Source organism: Cervus elaphus, chromosome 19 (genome assembly GCF_910594005.1).
Source record: "Cervus elaphus chromosome 19, mCerEla1.1, whole genome shotgun sequence".
Taxonomy (NCBI): Eukaryota; Metazoa; Chordata; class Mammalia; order Artiodactyla; family Cervidae; genus Cervus; species Cervus elaphus.
Window position 1 is genome coordinate 79260464 of NC_057833.1, and position 20772 is coordinate 79281235.

The 20772-nt window shown below is 43.0% G+C and overlaps 1 protein-coding gene across 6 annotated transcripts in view; it reads right to left on the reverse strand.

The window, feature by feature from the left end:
* Nucleotides 1-20772, reverse strand: part of CPNE4 (copine 4) — a 656552-nt gene that overhangs the window by 24337 nt on the left and 611443 nt on the right. For 4 of the 6 annotated variants that reach the window (XM_043875011.1, XM_043875006.1, XM_043875008.1 and 1 more), the window contains exons 9-10: nt 16903-16989; nt 13037-13096 (exon numbers count right to left, since the gene is read on the reverse strand). The exons of 1 other annotated variant lie outside the window; for it this stretch is intronic. In XM_043875011.1, coding sequence (XP_043730946.1) covers nt 13037-13096; nt 16903-16989 — 147 coding nt within the window. The remainder of the gene's footprint in view (nt 1-13036; nt 13097-16902; nt 16990-20772) is intronic. One more of the 6 variants, XM_043875009.1, reaches the window with a different exon arrangement.

Genomic DNA, 20772 nt, shown 5'->3' on the forward strand with positions numbered 1-20772 from the left:
ACGTCCATCCACAGATAAAAGGATAAAGAAGATATGGTACATATATACAGCAGAATACTAATTGACCATAAAAAGAATGAAATAATGCATTTGTAGCAACATGGATGCAACTAGAGATTCTCATACTAAGCAAAAAGTAAGTCAGAAAGAGAAAGACAAATATGATATCACTTACATGTAGAATCTAAAATATGACATAGATGAGCTTGTATACAAACAGAAACATACTCAGAGGCATGGGGAACAGACTTGTGGTTACCAAGGGGGAGAGGGTGTGGGGGAGGATGGAGTGGGAGTTTGGGGTTAGCAGCTGTAAACTAAAGGGAGTCAACCCTGAATGTTCACTGGAAGGACGGATGCTGAAGCTGAAGCTCCAACACTGATGTGAAGAGCCAACTCATTGGAAAAGACACTGATGATGGGAAAGATTGAGTGCAGCAGAAGGGGGCAACAGGATGAGACAGTTGGATGGCATCACTGACTCAATGGACATGAGTTTGAACAACCTCCAGGAGATAGTGAAGGACAGAGAAGTCTGGTGTGCTAGAGTCCATGGGGTCGTAAAGATGACTTTATGACTCAACAACAACAAACTGTAAACTATTATATATAGACTGGATAAACAGCAAGGTCCTACTGTATATTGCAGATGACTGTATTCAGTATCCTATGATAAACTGTAATGGAAAATAATATTTTAAAAAAGTGTATATATATGCATAACTGAATTACTTTACTATAGAGCAGAAATTAAAACAGCATTGTAAATCAACTATACTTCAATAAAAACATTAAAATAAAATAATTTTTAAAAAGAAAAGAAAAAACAGTGGGATAATAGGTGACTGAGGATGATTGGGAGTGACCTAAAAGGACCAGTGAAATCCAATATCTTCTGAGATAGACTTCATCCTGAAGGTGAAAGCCAAGCCAGTGAAAAGAGAGAGGAAGACAACATGAACTGTGGTGAAAAGTTACTTGGGGGTGGGGAGTCTACGTGCATTTTGCAATCAAAGGGCATTCTAGGTCACACCTATGGGGCACCAACCAGACAAAGGTCCAGATACATTCAGACAATCCCTGGAAAACTTCTCCAAGGAAGACACTCGAAAGGTACCCAAGAGACAGGGTTTGGAGAAATCAAGCATCTCAGGCCTCCTGGATTTGCTAAGCTTCAACACACACCTACCACTCTTGACTTCTGTCCTGACAAGACACACTTAAGAGATAATGGCACCTCACAGGTGCACATAGTGTTTAAAAAGTAAAAATAGTGCTGGGAAGGCTAGAAGTAAAGCATCTTTTTCTTTCCTACTGTGGAAAGCACTTTAGAACTGTAGAAAATTCTAGAGACTGCAAGGATGTTGCAGAGATAAACTTGATTCTCAGATAGCGCTAGTGGTAAAGAACCTGCCTGCCAATGCAGGAAACATAAGAGATGTGGGTTCGATCCCTGGGTCAGGAAGATCATCTGGAGAAGGAAATGGCAACTCACTCCAGTATTCCTGTCTGGAATATCCCATGGACAGAGGAGCCTGGTGGGCTATAGTCCATAGGGTCACAGAGCCAGACATGACTGAAGTGACAACACACACACACACAAACTTGATTCTGCTCTGATTTATCAGCATCACTGCAAATATTGCAAATCACTGACATTCCAATCTACCTGTGTTTTTAAATACTGCAGTTGTCCCATGTGTGTTGACTACCTGATTGTCAAGGGTGTCTCATGATGACAAAAACATGCTGGTATCCTGATGTAAAATCAGAGAATGAAATCAGATAAATCAGATAATATAAAGAATAGAGGGGAAAACCTCCATAAAGAAAAATGGCAATTCAAGAAACATAATTGAACATCTAATCCTCCTAAGCACGGGCGAGATGCTCCAAGCATGTAGGCACCAAGAGGCAGCATTTGAGCCCAGGTGTATCACCTGGATGAGTCCCTGTGGTGTGGGAAGAAGTGTGTGTAATATCTGGATGAGCGTTAAAAATTTTGGCAACAACTATATTAAATTTTGAAAAAAATCATAGGGCTGGGATTAGGGTAAGACAAGAGAGGTGACTAGGGCATAAACTCAGGAAGGCACTCATCTGAGCTGATCCTACACTTGCCCAAACTGAGTGATGCCTGCTTAAATTTTGCATCCTAGGTGGCTTCCTCTCTTTCTTCACTCTGGTCCCAGTGCTCTACATCTTTTCATTTCTATCAACTCTTCATCCTTAGGTTTGGAATAATTCCCTTATGCTTAATAAACTAGGGGGAGGCAGAGATGGTGGTGAGAAGAGGATTGTGATGGAATATATTAAGCATGGAATAGAAATAGGATATTCATTGATTCTGAAGTTGGATGGCAGTTAGGGAAGGGAGTGGTCAGATCTCCTTAGGGATGAAGGAGATTATGAAGTGGGGTAACTTGAAGTTCAAGGTTAGTAGGCAGTATTGAGTTGCCTGTTCCTGGTGGTGCTGTAGAGAAAAACATGCCCAATGGAAATTGCTTTTTATTTTTATGCAGGCCTCTGGGGTTTGCATTCTTTCTGTGGGGATGGCCCCCTTATTTATGACAACCACAGAGGCTATTCAAGCTCAGGAGATGCTGATGAAACTTTGGGGAAGTGTATTAACCTAAAAATTATCTGACAAAAAAAAGAAATAAAATAATGATCCCTATTACATGCTGCTTTCTATAGTTCCCTCTGCTCATAAAAATATTTTATCATTTGTCGTTGTTGTTCAGTCACTCAGTTGTGTCCAATTCTTTGCAACCCCATGAACTCCAGTATGGCAGGCTTCCCTGTCCTTTATCAACTCCTAGAGCTTGCTCAAACTCATGTCCATGAGTCAGTGATGCCATCCAACCATCTCATCCTTTGTCGTCCCCTTCTCTTCCTGCCTTCAATCTTTCCCAGCATCAGGGTCTTTTCTAATGAGTCAGCTCTTCACATCAGGTGACCAAAATATTGGAGTTTCAGCTTCAGCATCAGTCCTTCCGATGAATATTCAGGGTTGATTTCCTTTAGGATTGACTGGTTGATCTCCTTGCAGTCCAAGGGACTCTCAGGAGTTTTCTCCAGCACCACAGTTCAAAAGCATCAGTTCTTCGGTGCTCAGCTTTCTTTATAGACCAACTCTCACATCCAAACATGACTACTGGAAAAACCATAGCTTTGACTAGACAGACCTTTGTCGGCAAAGTCATGTCTCTGCTTTTTAACATGCTATCTAGGTTGGTCATAGCTTTTCTTCCAAGGAGCAAGCATCTTTTAATTTCATGGCTGTAGTCAACACCTGCAGTGATTTTGAAGTCCCCAAAAATACAGACTTTCACTGTTTCCATTTTTTTCCCTATTTGCCATGAAGTGATGGGGCCGGATGCCATGATATTAGTTTTTTGAATGTTGAGTTTTAAGCCAGCTTTTTCACTCTCCTCTTTCACCTTCATCATGAGGCTCTTTAGTTCCTCTTTGCTTTCTGCCATGAGGGTGGTGTCATCTGCATATCTGAGGTTATTGATATTTCTCCTAGGAATCTTGATTCCAGCTTGTGCTTCTTCCAGCCCAGCATTTTGCATGATGTACTCTGCATGGAAGTTAAATAAGCCAGGTGACAATATACAGCCCTGATGTACTCTTTTCCTAACTTGGAACCAGTTTTTGGTTTCCTAATTTGCAATCTGTTTTTCCATGTCCGGTTCTAACAGCTGCTTCTTGACCTTCATACAAGTTTCTCAGGAGGCAGGTAAGGTGGCCTGGTATTCCCATCTCCCGAAGAATTTTCCACAGTTTGTTGTGATCCATACAGTCAGTGGTTTAGTCAATGAAGCAGAAGTAGATATTTTTCTGGAATTCTCTTGCTTTTTCAATGGTCCAGCAGATGTTGGCAATTTGATCTCTGGTTCCTCTGCCTTTTCTAAATCCAGCTTGAACATCTGGAAGTTCTCAGTTCACATACTCTTGAAGCCTAGCTTGGAGAATTTTGAGCATTACTTTACTAGTGTGTGAGATGAGTGCAATTGTGTAATAGTTTTTGGCATTACCTTTCTCTGGGATTGGAATGAAAACTGACCTTTTCCAGTCCTGTGGCCACTGCTGAGTTTTCCAAATTTGCTGGTATAATGAGCGCAGCACTATCACAGCATCATCTTTTAGGATTTGAAATAGCTCAACTGGAATTCCATCGCCTCCACTAGCTTTGTTTGTAGTGATGCTTCCTAAGGCCCACTTGACTTCACACTTCCTCCAAGATGTCTGGCTCTAGATGAGTGATCACACCATCATGGTTATCTGGGTCATTAAGATCTTTTTGTATAGTTCTCGGCTACCTCGTGTCACTTTATCATTTGACTTGACAGTAAATAGACAGTCTCAGGTACAACACAGCTCAAAGATTTTTTTCTTCCCCCCGCCTGGCAAGTGATGGTTCCTAAAGTTGCCCTGATGAGGCTGGAGATAAGAATTTTGTCTTCAGGAGGTGGTCTTCTACCACGAATTCTCTGTGCTCTTTAAGTTAGCATGAGTGCAAAGAGAACAGCGAGAAAGGTTAGATTTATTTTAAAAAGCAACAGGGAGGCTGTGAAAGATGGGACTAAGTTGAGAAATAAAAGCAAGAAAATGACTGAAAAATGCCAGTTTGTGGAGGAGGCTCTTGATTCCTGGCTTCCTGAATGTGGCAGGCTTGCAGAGCTACTGTTTTCATCTTCTACTGTGAAGCATTTAGGGAAGCCTGCGGTTTTGGTGTGCACGCCTATCTTCCCAGTGGGCAGCCCCAGAGCAGGCCTCCTTTGTCTCCCCTTCTGTCCAGGAGGCCTCGCTGTTCATTAAGCAGAGCCATGGAGCAGTTTTGCAAAATCTTGTAAAGTATGAGAGCAAAGTGCTTACTTTCTCTATGCTGCCAAGTCCCCAGTGTGAGGAACTGCTTCCGAAAAAGGCTGGATGCTAACGATGTTATCCTTCCTTGGATATTTTTAGCTTCTTACCTGAATTGAGCCCATGCCTCAGATCCCTTCCCTGCTTCTGACAATTGGGCCATTTGAGACCCACCTGGATGTTTTTTTGGGGAAAGCTGCTCTGAACCCATCTCTGGTTAGTTGTCTTATCTCTCTGAAACCTTTGTTATATCATCTGCTATAGGGCAGCTGTTCGTTTTTCTTTTTAAGTCTGTATATAGTTTGGGCCTATACAATGAACCTTATAGGTGGTGATACTGTTCAGTTTGGGCCATTTCTTAAATAACACATATAATTCTTGTGCTTTTCTGCTTCCTCAAAACTCCATAGCAGAAAAGAAATAGGAACCAAGACAAGATGAGAAAGAACCTGGATATTGTCTGGTTCACTTCCTGGAATGTGCAAAACATTCTCCTCTTCAACCCAGGACTCAGTCTCACGTCTCAGAGGTCTTCACAAGAGTCTCTCACTATTTAGCTTGGCATTTAAAATCAGGATTTAAAACTAAACTGAGACACAGTGTGGGCATAGGATATACTAAGTGTATTAAGGTCAGAAAAGATGACATGAGAGGACCTTTAACAGGTGATCTTTTCTTAGGTTTGAAGGCTAATCTTCAAGCTTAGCCACATTTAGCTTATTATATCATATTATTAAAAAATAGATAATGAAATCAGAGATAATGAAAAGTGATACTTGCCCCTTTTAAGATTTTTTTTGATGTGGGCCATTTTTAAAGCCTTTATTGAATTTGTAACAATATTGTTTCTGTTTTATGCTTTGGTTCCCTGGCCGCAGGGCATGTGGCATCTAAGCTTCCTGACCAGGGATTGAACCCCTACCCCCTGCATTGGAAGGCAAAGTCCCAACCACTGGACCACCAGGGAAGTCCTAGCAATACCCCTTTTAATTTAAAAATATTACAAATAATAAAAAGGATCATCTGAATATAATAAGAGAAAAATGACCACTCAGGATTCTACTAGTTCAGTAAGTCATATTTTTCCTTTTTAGTCTTACAATATACATAAATACAAAATATTTTAAAATTTTATATGTAAAAAATATATATAATACATAAAGACATTTAACATAGTTGTAATCATAGGGTGGCTTTGCTTTATATTCTTTTTTTCTTCACTTAATATTATGACATTAACATATCCCCATGTGATTACAAATCATTATAATTATCACTTAAAATGGCTTTATCATAGTCCACCTAAATGAGCTACTATGATTTATATAGCCGTTACATCATTGTTGGATGTTGGTGTTGCTTACAACCTGATTCAGTGAAAATCCATTTTACAGTGAACGTTTTTTGCTTCTGGAAAGGCAGTAACTTCAACATTTAACTCTTCTACCATTGTCTTCCCAGATATCTTACGGAGCCTGGGCTCATCTGTGCTGTTTACAGCTGTGGACTGTAGGTGAAATTCTAGTGTCTGGTTTCCTTTTGGCTGCTGTGCTTTGTGCCGAATGCGGGGAACCCAGTCTCTCTCCCTCAATCTCTGCTCTACCTCTGCCCGGCTCTTCCAAGGCCACGACATGACTGTTGCTCCAGAGTCCTTATGACTCAAGAATTCACACAAGGAACAAAGGTTCCTCATGGGTGCCCTTGACATCCTGTAGCTGTGTGTGGGATGGAGTGTGTGCACTTTCCAGTGAGAGGATATAGACCTTGTGTCAGATTTCAAGTGGTCCATGGGACTGAAAAAGAGGAAGAATCATTGACGGGGGCTCTTTTTAGCATCCTTTATCTGCTTCCCTCCCTGGGATCTTTTCTGCTTATTTCATTACTTGAAATTCCCCTCTTCTCATCCTCAGGTTGGCACCTACTTTCCGCCTCTTGTCTTTCCTTCACCATCGGCTGTCTTGAACGAGTAGCTATACCCACTGTGTTCAGGTCCTCACTGTCTGTTACACCCCAACACCTGGGCCTCCTATTTCATTCTGCTGAAGTTGCTCTTCTGAAGATGACTTGTGCTTACTCATCACATGGCCCAGTCACTGATTTTCATTCTTCACCTTATCTTTTCTTTAGCATATGCAATTATTGTCCTTGATCCTATAAGGCTTTCTCCTGATCATCTGAGTTATCGCCTTCTCTGGGACCTTTTCCTCTGGTGTATCTTATCTTACTGTTGGCTCCTCTTTCCCCTGTTGCTGAATGCAATTTTCCATAACATTCTGTTACGAGGCCCCCTATCTTTCTGTCTTCTTCTCTTTAGCTGTCTCCTCCAGACCTATATATGTGCAGCTTCCACCTTTCTCCTGAAACCAACACCCATATTTATAAATGCCATCTCACTGGGATGCCTGAAAACACCCCCACCACATCTGCGGGGAAGTTCATTCTGCTGTCTGGCAGCTAATCTTGATTTCCATATTTCTGTGAATGGGGCTGACATGCTTTGTCTTCAGGCACAAAACATTTGAGTCATGCTGGACTCACTTCCTCTGTTCTGCCCATCTCCACACAAGGAAGGCCTCTTCTCATTTCTTATTCCTCTGCAATGTTCCTTTCATTTTGCCAGATGGCTTCAATGAAGTGACTGGGCAGATAATAAATACTTAGAGACCAAATTAAGTAAGGCAGGTCAATTGTTATTAATAGTTTGCATTACAGTTGATCATTTACATTAGCTGGCAATGCTTGAGTAATAAGAAATTATTGACTTAATTTTAGAGAAAATGACAATGAGGTGGTTCTTATGCTTTCTTTAACAGAAACCTCAAAATAGAACACCTAGCACCTTCTCCTGCATCCCTGGCCTGGAGCCCTCCAGGCAGAAGGGCTTTGTTTTAGGCACTGCTTATGGTCTGGCCCCTTCTCCTTGGCATTTATCTGCACCTGCTGTCCCTCTTCAGAGGTCTTGCTCCTCACTCACTGCAGACTTCCTGCAGGTCCCTCTGTGGACCCTCGAGGGCTGGGAAGTGGAGGCTGGGGAAGTGGTGGTGATAACCGCTGAGGTGGTCCCTCCAAGTTGGGGAAGGTCAGCAAAAGTGAGAAGGATGGGGCATCTGGTGATCCAGTGGTTTAGTATCTGCCTGCCAAGGCAGGGGATGCAGGTTTGATCCCTGCTCCAGGAAGATTCCGCATGCAACTAAGCCTGTTCTCCAGAGCCTGCTAGCCACAACTACTGAAGCCACAACAATGAGAAATCTGTGCACTGCAATGAAGAGTAACCCCTAGAGTTGCCACAACTAGAGAAAGCCCACATGTAGCAACAAAGACCCAGTGCAGCCAAAATAAATAGAGTTAAAAAATAAAAAGTTAATTGGCAAGTAACTAGTTTTAAAAAACAGGTTTCTTATTACTCAAGCACTTTTTTTAAAAGTGAGAAGGATGGGAGAGCAACGACAGAAGGATAATCCCTTGGGTCAGGGGGACCACACGACCTCCCCTCTCCTCTGTGAGCCAGGGTGTAGAGCTGGAAACCCTCTGGGCTCAAACTTCCAGTTTTCACTGGGGCTGATTCTTTGCAGCCCAACTCCAAGGGCAAAGCAAGTCCCTGAAGGTTGACTAAAGAGTTGTTCAAAAGCATGGGATCTATAGAACCTAAAACAGACCCAAATCAATAGAGCTTTCACTTGAAAATCTATAAATAGTTTCCTGAAACCAGCCCTTTGCCTAAGGTCATGGGACACTGTCTCCTCTGTGACATTGCTGGCTTCTCCACCTCCAAGAGCCCAGGACAGACATGGGTCTGGGTGTTTGCCCACAATGTACATGGTTGCTACCTTCTAAACATGCCAGTGTATATGGGGGTAGGATGCTCCATGGGTGTGCCTTTAGAGAACCTTAAATTTTAAAGAAATGACCATAATCTATAATTAACTCCTATAAGTATTCAGTGGCAAATGAACAATGGCCTGAGTTTAGGCAGGACATAGGTAGACCCCTCTGAGGTTACAGCAAACGCCCAGCCTCTGTCTAGGGAGAGGCCTTATCTCGTTCCATTGGAGAACCTCCCTCTAATCCTTTGGGTTCCACTACCTCTAGTCTTTAGTGCGGGGCAGTCCAAGATGGACTGGTCATGGTGGAGAGGTCTGACAGAATGCATTCCACTGGAGAAGGGAATGGCAAATCATTTCAGTATTCTTGCATTGAGAGCCCCATGAACAGTATGAAAGGGCAAAAAGATAGGACACTGAAAGATGAACTCCCCAGGTCAGTAGGTGCCCAATATGCTACTGGAGATCATTGGAGAAATAACTTAAAGAATGAAGGGATGGAGCCAAGGCAAAAACAACACCTGGTTGTGGATGGGACTGGTGATAGAAGTACGATTCGATGCTGTAAGGAGCAATATTGCATAGGAACCTGGAATGTTAGGTCCATGAATCAAGGCAAATTGGAAGTGGTCAAACAGGAGATGGCAAGACTGAATGTGGAAGTTCTAGGAATCAGTGAACTAAGATGGACTGGAATGGGTGACTTTAACTCAGATGACCATTATATCTACTACTGAGGACAGGAATCCCTTAGAAGAAATGGAGTAGCCATCATAGTCAACAAAAGAGTCCAAAATGCAGTACTTGATTGCAACCTCAAAAATGACAGAATGATCTCTGTTCGTTTCCAAGGCAAACCATTCAATATCACGGTAATCCAAGTCTATGCCCCAACCAGTAATGTTGAAGAAGCTGAAGTTGAATGGTTCTATGAAGACCTACAAGACCTTTTAGAACTAACACCCTAAAAAGATATCTTTTTCATTATAGGGGACTGGAATACAGAAGTAGGAAGTCAGAAAACACCTGAAGTAACAGGCAAATTTGGCCTTGGAGTACAGAATGAAGCAGGGCAAAGGCTAACAGAGTTTTGCCAAGAGAACACACTGGTCATAGCAAACACCCTCTTCCAACAACATAAGAGAAGATTCTACACATGGACATCACCAGATGGTCAACACCGAAATCAGATTGATTATATTCTTTGCAGCCAAAGATGGAGAAGCTCTACACAGTCAGCAAAAACAAGACCAGGAGCAGACTGTGGCTCAGATCATGAACTCCTTATTGCCAAATTCAGACTGAAATTGAAGAAAGTAGGGAAAACCACTAGACCATTCAGGTATGATGTAAATCAAATCCTTTATGATTATACAGTGGAAGTGAGAAATAGATTTAAGGGGCTAGATCTGATAGACAGAGTGCCTGATGAACTATGGATGGAGATTCATGATATTGTACAGGAGGCAGGGATCAAGACCATCCCCAGGAAAAAGAAACACAAAAAAGCAAAATGGCTGTCTGAGGAGGCCTTACAAATAGCTGTGAAAAGAAGAGAAGTGAAAAGCAAAGGAGAAAAGGAAAGATACCCATTTGAATGCAAAGTTCCAAAGAATAGCAAGGAGAGATAAGAAAGCCTTCTTCAGTGATGAATGCAAAGAAATAGAGGAAAACAATAGAATGGGAAAGACTAGAGATCTCTTTAAGAAGATTAGAGATACCAAGAGAACATTTCATACAAAGATGGGCTCCATAAAGGACAGAAATGGTATGGACCTGACAGAAGCAGAAGATATTAAGAAGAGGTGGCAAGAATACACAGAAGAACTGTACAAAAAAGATCTTCATGACCCAGTTAATCACAGTGGTGTGATCACTCACCTAGAGCCAGACATCCTGGAATGTGAAGTCAGGTGGGTCTTAGGAAGCATCACTATGAACAAAGCTAGTGGAGGTGATGGAATTCCAGTTGAGCTGTTTCAAATCCTAAAATATGATGCTGTGAAAGTGCTGAACTCAATATGCCAGCAAATTTGGAAAACTCAGTAGGGGCCACAGGATTGGAAAAGGTCAATTTTAATTCCATTCCCAAAGAAAGGCAAAGCCAAAGAATGCTCAAACTACCATGCAATTGTACTCATCTCACACGCTAGTAAAGTAATGCCCAAAGTTCTCCAAGCTAGGCTTCAGCAATACATGAACCATGAACTTCCAGATGTTCAAGCTGGTTTTAGAAAAGGCAGAGGAACCAGAGATCAAATTGCCAACATCCGTTGGATCTTCAAAAAAGCAAGAGAGTTCCATAAAAACATGTATTTCTGCTTTATTGATTATGCCAAAGCCTTTGACTGTATGGATCACCATATACTGTGAAAATTCTGAAAGAGATGGGAATACCAGACCATCTGACCTGCCTCATAAAAAAACTGTGTGCAGGTCAGGAAGCAACAGTAAGAACTGGACATGGAACAACAGACTGGTTCCAAATAGGAAACGGAGTACATCAAGGCTGTATATTGTCACCCTGCTTATTTAACTTATATGCAGAGTACATCATGAGAAAAGCTGGGCTGGAAGAAGCACAAGCTAGAATCAAGATTTCTGGGAGAAATATCAATAACCTCAGATATGCAGATGACACCACCCTTATGGCAGAAAGTGAAGAAGAACTAAAGAGCCTCTTGATGAAAGTGAAAGAGGAGAGTACAAATGTTGGCTTAAAGCTCAACATTCAGAAAACTAAGATCTTGGCATCTGGTCCCATCACTTCATGGCAAATAGATGAGGAAACACTGGAAACAGAGAGAGATTGTATTTTTTGGGGTACCAAAATCACTGCAGATTGTGATTGCAGCCATGAAATTAAAAGACACTTGCTCCTTGGAAGGAAAGTTATGACCAACCTAGACAGCATATTAAAAAGCAGAGACCTTACTTTGCCGACAATGGTCCATCTAGTCAAGGCTATGGTTTTTCCAGTAGTCATGTATGGATGTGAAAGTTGGACTATAAAGAAAGCTGAGGGCCGAAGAATTGATGCTTTTGAACTGTGGTGTTGGAGAAGACTCTTGGCCTGCAAGGAGATCCAACCAGTCCATCCTAAAGGGGATCAGTCCTGGGTGTTCATTGGAAGGTTTGATGTTGAAGCTGAAACTCCAATACTATGGCCACCTGATGCGAAGAGCTGACTTATTGGAAAAGACCCTGATGCTGGGAAAGTTTGAGGGCAGGAGGAGAAGGGGACGACAGAGGATGAGATGGTTGGATGGCATCTCCGACTCAATGGACATGAGTCTGGGTGGGCTCCGGGAGTTGGTGTTGGATAGGGAGGCCTGCGTGCTGCAGATTATGGAGTCGCAAAGAGTCGGACACGACTGAGAGACTGAACTGAACTGACCTTTAGTCTCAGGAGCACATTGGTCCAGTTGACTCTCTTGGGCTCAAACCATTCTCTTTTTCTTCCTCACATGATTGAGCCCATCTAGGGAGCTAAATAGGGCTGAATTTCACAAGTAAACTTCTGTAAGATGGGGCACAGATACTGCACAACTTGTTTATATCCACGTGACCTTCCCACAGGTGTTAACAGATCTATTTCTTGTCATCTGGGTATTCTCTCTTTGCAGGTCATGTCTGCTGGAAACTAGGAGGATTTTGAATACGTAGCCACTGAGAGCAAATTGTGCCAGGGCAGGTGGACTTACAATCTTGGCCCACCCAGACACTTAACAAAGACCCAGCCCACCACCAAATACATTATTAGGAGTATACAAATCCCATGGGCTCACAGAGAAGATCCTTAGTCCAGTCATTAATTCTATTTCTCAACATTGACAGACTGGTTCTCCAGTCTTTTGGAATTCATTTTTTCATTGCCCAGTGAATCATCTGGATGGCTTACTCTTGGCACTGACCATTGGGCTTGACATGTAAGCTTTTGTTCTGTCTACATGAACACAACCAAGATGTCAGCCATGGTTCAGTGGGACGTTTTAGCACGGTTCACTCCGCCCCCAATCCTTTTCACCCAGTGATGGAATCTGGCAACCCACCCACTGCCTCCTGCCTCCTGCAGTTACTGAAAGAATGGAAAGCATAATAGACTGGTTCCCCAAACCCCCTGAGGTTAAATGGCATGCATTTCCTGATAGGATGCTAAAAAAATAGTCATGGGGAAAACAGAAGTGTGACCTCATTGCAAAGACATGTTACTGTATGATATTTCAGCGGTGAGACCTGAGCAAAGCCAGCCCAGGGTCTTAACAGACTGTGGGTCCTTGTGCCCCACACCCAGCACTGACCCCCAACCTCGCTCCCTGAGTAAGAACAAACAGACAACTCACTGTAAACTGGATTTGGCAGCCACCCATGATGTAGTCCAAGAAAGAATGCATCTTGTGGATCTGCACGGGAGGAGAGGAAGCTCTATTAGAACAGTGTGATCCAAGTACTTACACATTAGAGGCCTAAACAGGGGGTTTGCTGACCTAGAGGGAAGAGCAGAGAAAGGCCTGCGGGAAAAGATGAGTCAGCTGATTATCTTTCATGAGAGGAGAGAAAGAAAACAGATGGGCCTGTGAGGGCTGCAACCATCCATCCTCTTTCTCACTCTTCTTGTGTTTACATGATTTTAATCAGCCTCTGCCTCTGGGGTGCGACTGGTACTGTGTTTTCATGGGTCACCACTGGTTTGAAATACATGAAGTCTCATGCTTAGCTTCAGTCTTGCTGCCCGTGTCTAAGTCCCAGTTCTGGTAACTTTCCTAACACCACAGTGAAAAAGACAAACAGCTTCAAGGTCACAATTGTCCAAGAAGCTCTCCACTGTAAGCTTCCAGTGAGTGAGATTCCTCCCTTGCCATGAAGAACAAGGATTTATATTTACTGAGCACTAAGTGTATGCCAAGCTCTTAACATACATGATCTCATTTAATTCTTAGAACGAGCCTGTGAAGGTGATTCTGTGATTATTATTGTGTCCATTTTATCCACGAGGAAACTGAGGCTAAGATCACCTATCTAGATGGTGGAGGTGGGATGCAAATGCATCCTTTTAACCTCTGGGCTGGAAGTCCATAGTCTTCCTGCTTCCTGCCCCACCCCTAGCTTCTGTGTTCTCACACACTTTACTGATTTCTAGTCTTCATTTCTGCTAAATTATGATTCTGCTGCTTGAGTCTTGGTGACATTTATCTACGCAGTTATTTGACAAGGATTTATTGAGCCTCCACCGTGCCCTGGATGCTAAGGATACAGGGAGAAGAGAAACAGGCACAGTACCTGCAGTTATAGAGCTCACGATCTGGATTGTTTTACTGGTGCAACCAGTAATCAGCTGATTTTTGAACCTCACTTTCACTTCTCATATTCCATCTGAGGCTCAGGGCAGCTTCTCAAAGACTGACCCACAAAACCCCGTGGTGGCATTTCCAGGAACCACCTCCAGGTGGCACACATCTATCAGCAGACTTGTCTCAGGGCTGATGTTTCCTGGGCCCTCAGAGCAGTGCCTGCTCCCGGCTTCCTTATGGGGATGCTTTGCCTGATAGTTGAGATGCTGTGTTGTACTTAGTCACTCAGTCGTGTCTGACTTTTTGCGACCCCATGGACTGTAGCCTGCCAGGCTCCTCTGTCCATGGGGATTCTCCAGGCAAGAATACTGGAGTGGGTTGCCATGCCCTCCTGCAGGGGATCTTCCCAACCCAGGGATCAAACCCAGATCTCCCCCAATGCAGGCAGATTCTTTACTGTCTGAGCCACCACGGAAGCCCAAGAATACTGGAGTGGGTGGCCCTACTACTATATCCCTACCAGTACCATGTCCTCTGAGTGCCAGACTCTTAGATAGAAACAGTTATATGCACAGTCACCTTACAGACAGGAACAGTTGAACTGACTCATCTGGATCGTCTTTTCTCCTGCTTCTATGGGCACAGGAGTGTTCTGAATGCACCAAGATTTGGTCTGTATAGGTAGGTAGGTAAGATGACCAGAGACAACTGCCTTTGAAAGAAGAGTTTATTATTCACAGCTCCCCAAAGGACTGAAGGCATGTCCTGCCACACAAGGCGGCCACATGGGATAGCACTGGGTTAGTCAGGAGGCAGGAGGCGTGCAGGGGAAGCACAGACCAAAGTCATTATGGTGGTTTTTGTCGGGAGGAATGAGTGAGGCAAGGTAAGCAGTTAAGCAGGTTTAGGACTGAATAATGAGTGATTCTGGAGGCTCTGGGCAATGGGGATGGTCTCTAATTGGCTGAAGCTGGCTCTGGGGTGACACAGGGCAGGGGCAATATTGGCTTGGTGTGTGAGAGCTCAGGAAAGGGGGTGGCTAGGGATACAAGCTCTGGATTGCTCTGTCTGCATGTCAAAGATGGGCTCATAGGCACGCTGATTGCTATCTAGAGGAATTAGCTAAACCTAAGAGGGGCAGTTCCTCTCAGTATGCAAGTCCCCAAGATATCAAAGCATCATAAAATACAGGAAACATTATCAAAACAATGACCCCAGACGGCTAATCGTAAGCATTTTTATCGTCTAGTTCCAGTGATTAGTTCACAAGGTAGGCCTCTGACTTAAGCTACACCCATCAGTCTTTTCCCCGACTCTTCCGTTATGTGAGAATGGGCTTCTACAGCTCCTGGCAGCCAGGAATGCCAACTCTGAGAAAAGGAACCTGATATATTTAGAGACAGACTGGATGGCATGGAAGTCTTGCATCATGGAGTCAGACAGACAGAGATTAAAATCTCAGCTCTTGCCATGTGTGTGACAACGAACTAGTTACCATCACATTCGAAGGTAGAAATCTCAGAGTTGTGGTAAGAATAACAGAAGGTATTGTAGTTATTTTTACCATAGGAAGTACTCAACTGGTGGCAAAATTATTCTCAGAGGGGATTTTCCGCAAAGTTAGAGCCCCTCTGGGAGAAATTTTTAGGTGCTTTACTCATCCCCCATGTCTTGTTTTCATGGTATTGCTTCAGCATGGAGGAGGTGCCACATACAAAGCATTGAGTGGTAAGTACTAGCGATTATCACTTTGTGTGATAAGCACAGAGTAGGTGATTTAGAATGTGTCCAAAAGTGACACTTTAGAAAGTGTCAGCAGAAAGGAAAGTGTCTTCCAGAGACAGAGGTGGCACGCAGAATATGCATAAGGAAGATAAATCTTTAAGTCTGAGTATGCCTGTGGTTACGGAAGAGGAAATGGAGAGCGAAAGTTTTAGTGAAACAGAGTTCACAGCACCCAAGAGGAGAAGAAAACACAGAACAAAAAAGCCTGGTGTAGAGTACTTAATATTGAGCTCTCTGACAAGAAAAGATTTATATTGGTGTGTTTTGAACAGGAAGACTGCCAGTATTAAAACTAGTTCTTCTGGGAAGCTGTAGATGTTTGTTTGAAATGGCAATACTTTAATGTAGTTATGGAATAAAAGTACAAAAAAAAATAAGTGTAAAAATTTACTCTAAAACTTAATATTAGTGTTTTCTTTTGTGAAATATGCATAGTGAAGATAAAATTTGAATTTAGAATGTAATAGAAATAATCCTGTTATTGGCAGATTATTGCTATTTTCCATAACTTTTTATGGTATTACATTGTCTTGGTACAGTTCTGGTAATATTAACTATTCTATTTAAAATCTTTTTTTGTTAAAAACTTAGTGCTCATTACTTGTAAATGGGGGCTTCCATTTAGCAGCTGGTAAAGAATCTGCCTGCAATGCAGGAGGACCCTGGTTCGATTCCTGGGTTGGAACGATCCTCTGAAGAAGGGGACAGCTACCCACTCCAGTATTCTGGCCTGGAGAATTCCATGGACTGTATAGTCCATGGGATTGCAAAGAGTTGGACTCAACTGAACGACTTTCACTCACTCACTCAGGTGCTTTAGAAATGTTGGTTGCCCCCATCTGGGGACCTCCCTCTGGTGCTGTCCTGGGCAGAGAAGAACCTGACTTGTGACCAGGACTCTGTTATTTTTGGGCAGGACTGTCTCTGTTGAGGTGATGGAGGCATTGGCCTACCAGAGCTCCAAAGCCACCCAAACGTATACTGCATGCCCACTAATACCTTGAATTTCTGATTTTTTTATTTTAAAAAGATCATATCTTCTTGACACTCTCTCTTTCTGTGCAGACCACCTGGGCCTTCCTCCCAGACAGCCTTAGTTTCATACTCCTGGAAGACAGGGGCTATGTTTATACCTTGCACTGATTCAAAATCACAATGCCCGAGTTCTTATAATTCTTCTTCTTGGCTTTGTACTTGGGGTTGATACACTCCCACTGCACCTGCAATAAGAAAGGTTATTCTATGATTGCCAGCTCAGGAAGAAGGAGAGTCATTAATGAGGAGGCCCCTGGCTGCTGTTGCAGGTGGTCTGAGGGCTGACACCTGCTCTTTAGCTGATCCCCTTGCATCTGGAGGGGAAGAAAGGAGAAGTGGTGAGAGGAAGACTCTGATATCGTCTGCCTGGTTTGAAACCCAGCTCCTCACTTTCCAGCTGTGTGACCTTTGACAAATGACTCAATTCCCTCACGCCTTGCATATTGCCTCTGTAAAATGGAGCCCATAATTATAGCTATCTCACAGGGTTACTGTGAGGATTGAATGAGTAGCCCCTATAATACATTTAGAACAGTGCCTGACACTTATAAATGCTTGCTGTGAATGGGGTCAAATCAAAAAGCAGAGGGAAGGAGAGTTCTTGGGACACATAGCTGAGTAACGCAAATGCTGAGTCTTAGTGTCTGGGAATAGACTTAAGAGGCAGGAAAACTGAGGAACGTTGAATACTGGTTATAGGAAGCTGATGGGGATAATAAGTTTGCTTAACTTTGCAGAGGACTAAAATGATGGATTGATACATGTCACAATGGTGGCACTTTCTCCAGAGGGGCTTCTGTGAGGGATAGAATCAGAACTGAGGAGGCAGTTGGGAGTTAATGGGTGAACAGAGCTCAACCTTTCTACATAAGACTTCACGGGACAAAGCTAACTGCATTTTGACCACTGACAAAGTCAAACATCCAAGAGTCACCAAATTGCTCCTGCCCACTGTCCTACAGGAGTCATCCTTGGATTTCCACTCAGAAGACAAATTTTCACCCCCTGACAATTGGAAGTGTCTGAAAACAAAGACATTTCTGAGGCAGATGTTAGTGGATAGGCTAATACAGCACTGTCCACAATGACCCATTCTTCCCAGCGCACAATGACTCTGAACTTCGTCAGGTGACTTGTTCTGACTGATGGGACATTAACAAAAGTGATACGAGCAAAGGTTTCACAAGTGCCTATGCACTGGGGCTTGCCCGCTCCTGCTGATTGGATGTTTTCACCACCATGTGAAATTAGCCTAGGCTGGTGTCCCAGAGGACGAAAGGGCACGTTGAGAAACATCTCAGCTACCCCAGCTGCAGAGGCACAAATGCAGAAGTGAGCCCCCTTGGCATTGTTTGGAGCCGAGAGGCGCTTCCCAGAGGAACTCAGCCCAGATTGCTGACCTCTTGTCCTGCCTATAGCTGTGGCTTCCTGAAATATCTCCCTGCCTCACTCTCATCTCATTATAACTGATTCTCTATACAATAGCCAGAGTAATCTTGAAAAAAATTAATGTCATTCTCCAGTCTTTTCATTCTCCAGCCTAGACTCCTTCATAGCATTGCCCAATAAAACTTTCTACAATAATGAGAAGATTCCACATCTGTACCAACCAATGTGAAAGACACTAGCCACATGAGCACTTGATATGTGTGTGTATGTGTGTGTGTGAGTGAGAGAGAGAGAATTGAAATTTAACTGAATTTAACTTAAAACTTATTAAAACCGAGATAGGTGTATATAGGTAGTGGCTGCTAAATTGGAGAGTCTTCAGTGTGCTCTCAACACATTTATAGGAAAATAAAAACTCTTTTCTCCAAGCTATCAGAACCTTCTTTTCTTGGCCTCTGCCTCTGTCCTTGATCACATCTCATGCATGGCTCCCTCACCCTCTCTGTTACAGATAAACTGGTCTCTTTACAGATCCTTAAACACACCAAACTCTTTTCTGACTCAGTAATTTGCAAAGTCCCCTCTACCTGAAATGCTATTTCTTTGCTTTTTACATGGTTGACATTTCATTTTTAAGGGCCCTCATGTTCAGTTTCATTTTTTTTCAGGTGATCTCTTTTACGTTACATCTTTATAACTAAAATGGCTCAGTTTTTTAATAACATTTGTCACAATGTATAATTACAGTTTTTGTTTTGTTGTTGTTCAGTCATTAAGTCATGTTTGACACTTTACAACTCCATGGACTGTAGTACTCTGGGCTCCTCTGTCCTCCACTACGTCCTGGAGTTTGCATAGACTCCCGTCCGTTGAGTTGTTGATGTTATCTAACTACCTCATCCTCTGCTACCCCTTCTCTTTTGCCTTCAATGTTTCCCAGCATCAGGGTATTTTCCAATGAGTCTGCTCTTTGCATCAGGTGGCCAAAGTATTGGAGCTTCAGCTTCAGCATCAGTCTTTCCAATGAATATTCAGGGTTGATTTCCTTTTTCAGGATTGACTGGTTTGATCTTGTAGTGCAAGAAACTCTCAAGGGTCTTTTCAGCACCAAAATTCCAAACTATCAATTCTTCCAGACTCAGACACTTCTTTACTGTTCAAGTCTCAGATCCACACATGACTACTGACAAAACCAAAGCATTACCTATATTGACCTTTGTCAGCAAAGTGATACCTCTGCCTTTTAATATGCTACGTTTGTCACAGCTTTCCTTACAAGGAGCAAGGGTCTTTTAATTCCATGGCTGCAATAACCTCCACAGTGACTTTTGGAAGCCAAGGAAAGAAAATCTGCCACTGCTTCCACTTTCCCCCCTTCTATTTGCCATGAAGTGATGGAACTGCATGCCATGATATTAGTTTTTGAAATGTTGCATTTCAAGCCAGCTTTTTCATTCTCCTCTTTCACCTTCATCAAGAGGCTCTTTAATTCCTCTTCACTTTCTGCCACTAGAATGGTATCATCTGCATACTGAGGTTGTTGATATTTCTCTCGGCAATCTTGATTACAGTTTGTGATTCATCTAGTCCAGCATTCACATAATGTACTCTGCATATATTAATAAACGAAAGAAGTAGGGTAACAATATACAGCCTTGAAGTACTCCGTTCCCATTTTTGAACCAGTCAATTGTTCCATGTCCAGTTCAAACTGTTGCTTCTTGACCCACACACAGGTTTCTCAGGAGACAGCTAAGGTGGTCTGGTACTTCCATCTCTTTAAGAATTTACTACATTTTGTTGTGATTTGCACAGTCAAAGGATTTAGTGTAGTCAATGAAGCAGAAGTAGGTGTTTTTCTGGAACACCCTTGCCTTCCCTATGATCTAATGAATGGCCTCAATTTGATCTCCGGTATCTCTGCCTCTTGGAAACCCAAATCATACATCTGGAAGATCTTGGTTGACATACTGCTGAAGCCTAGCTTGAAGGATTTTGAGCATAACCTTGTTAGCACATGAAGTGAATGCAATATACAGTAGTGTGAACATTCTTTGGCATTGCCCTTTGGGATTGGAATGAAAACTGACCTTTCCCAGTCCCGTGGCCACTGCTGTGCAGTGTTGCTGTGCGTAGCCTCTCAGTCGTGTCTACTCTTTACCACCCCAGTAGCCTGCCAGGCTCCTTTGTCCATGTGGATTCTCCAGGCAAGAGTACTGGAGTGGGTTGCCATGCCCTTCTCCAGGGGATCTTCCAACCCTGGGATCAAACCCAGGTCTCCCGCATTGCAGGTAGATTCTTTACCAGCTGAGCCACAAGGAAGTCTGAGAATACTGGAGAGGGTAGCCTATCCCTTCTCCAGGGCAATTTTCCGATCCAGGAAACAAACTGGGGTCTCCTGCACTGCAGGCAGATTCTTTACCGGTGGCCACTGCTGAGTTTTCCAAATTTGCTGACATATTGAGTGCAGCACTTTAACAGCATCATCTTTTAGGATTTTAAATAGCTCAGATGGAATTTCATCACCTCCACTAGCTTTGTTTGTAGTAATGTCTTCTTGACTTCATACTCTAGGATGT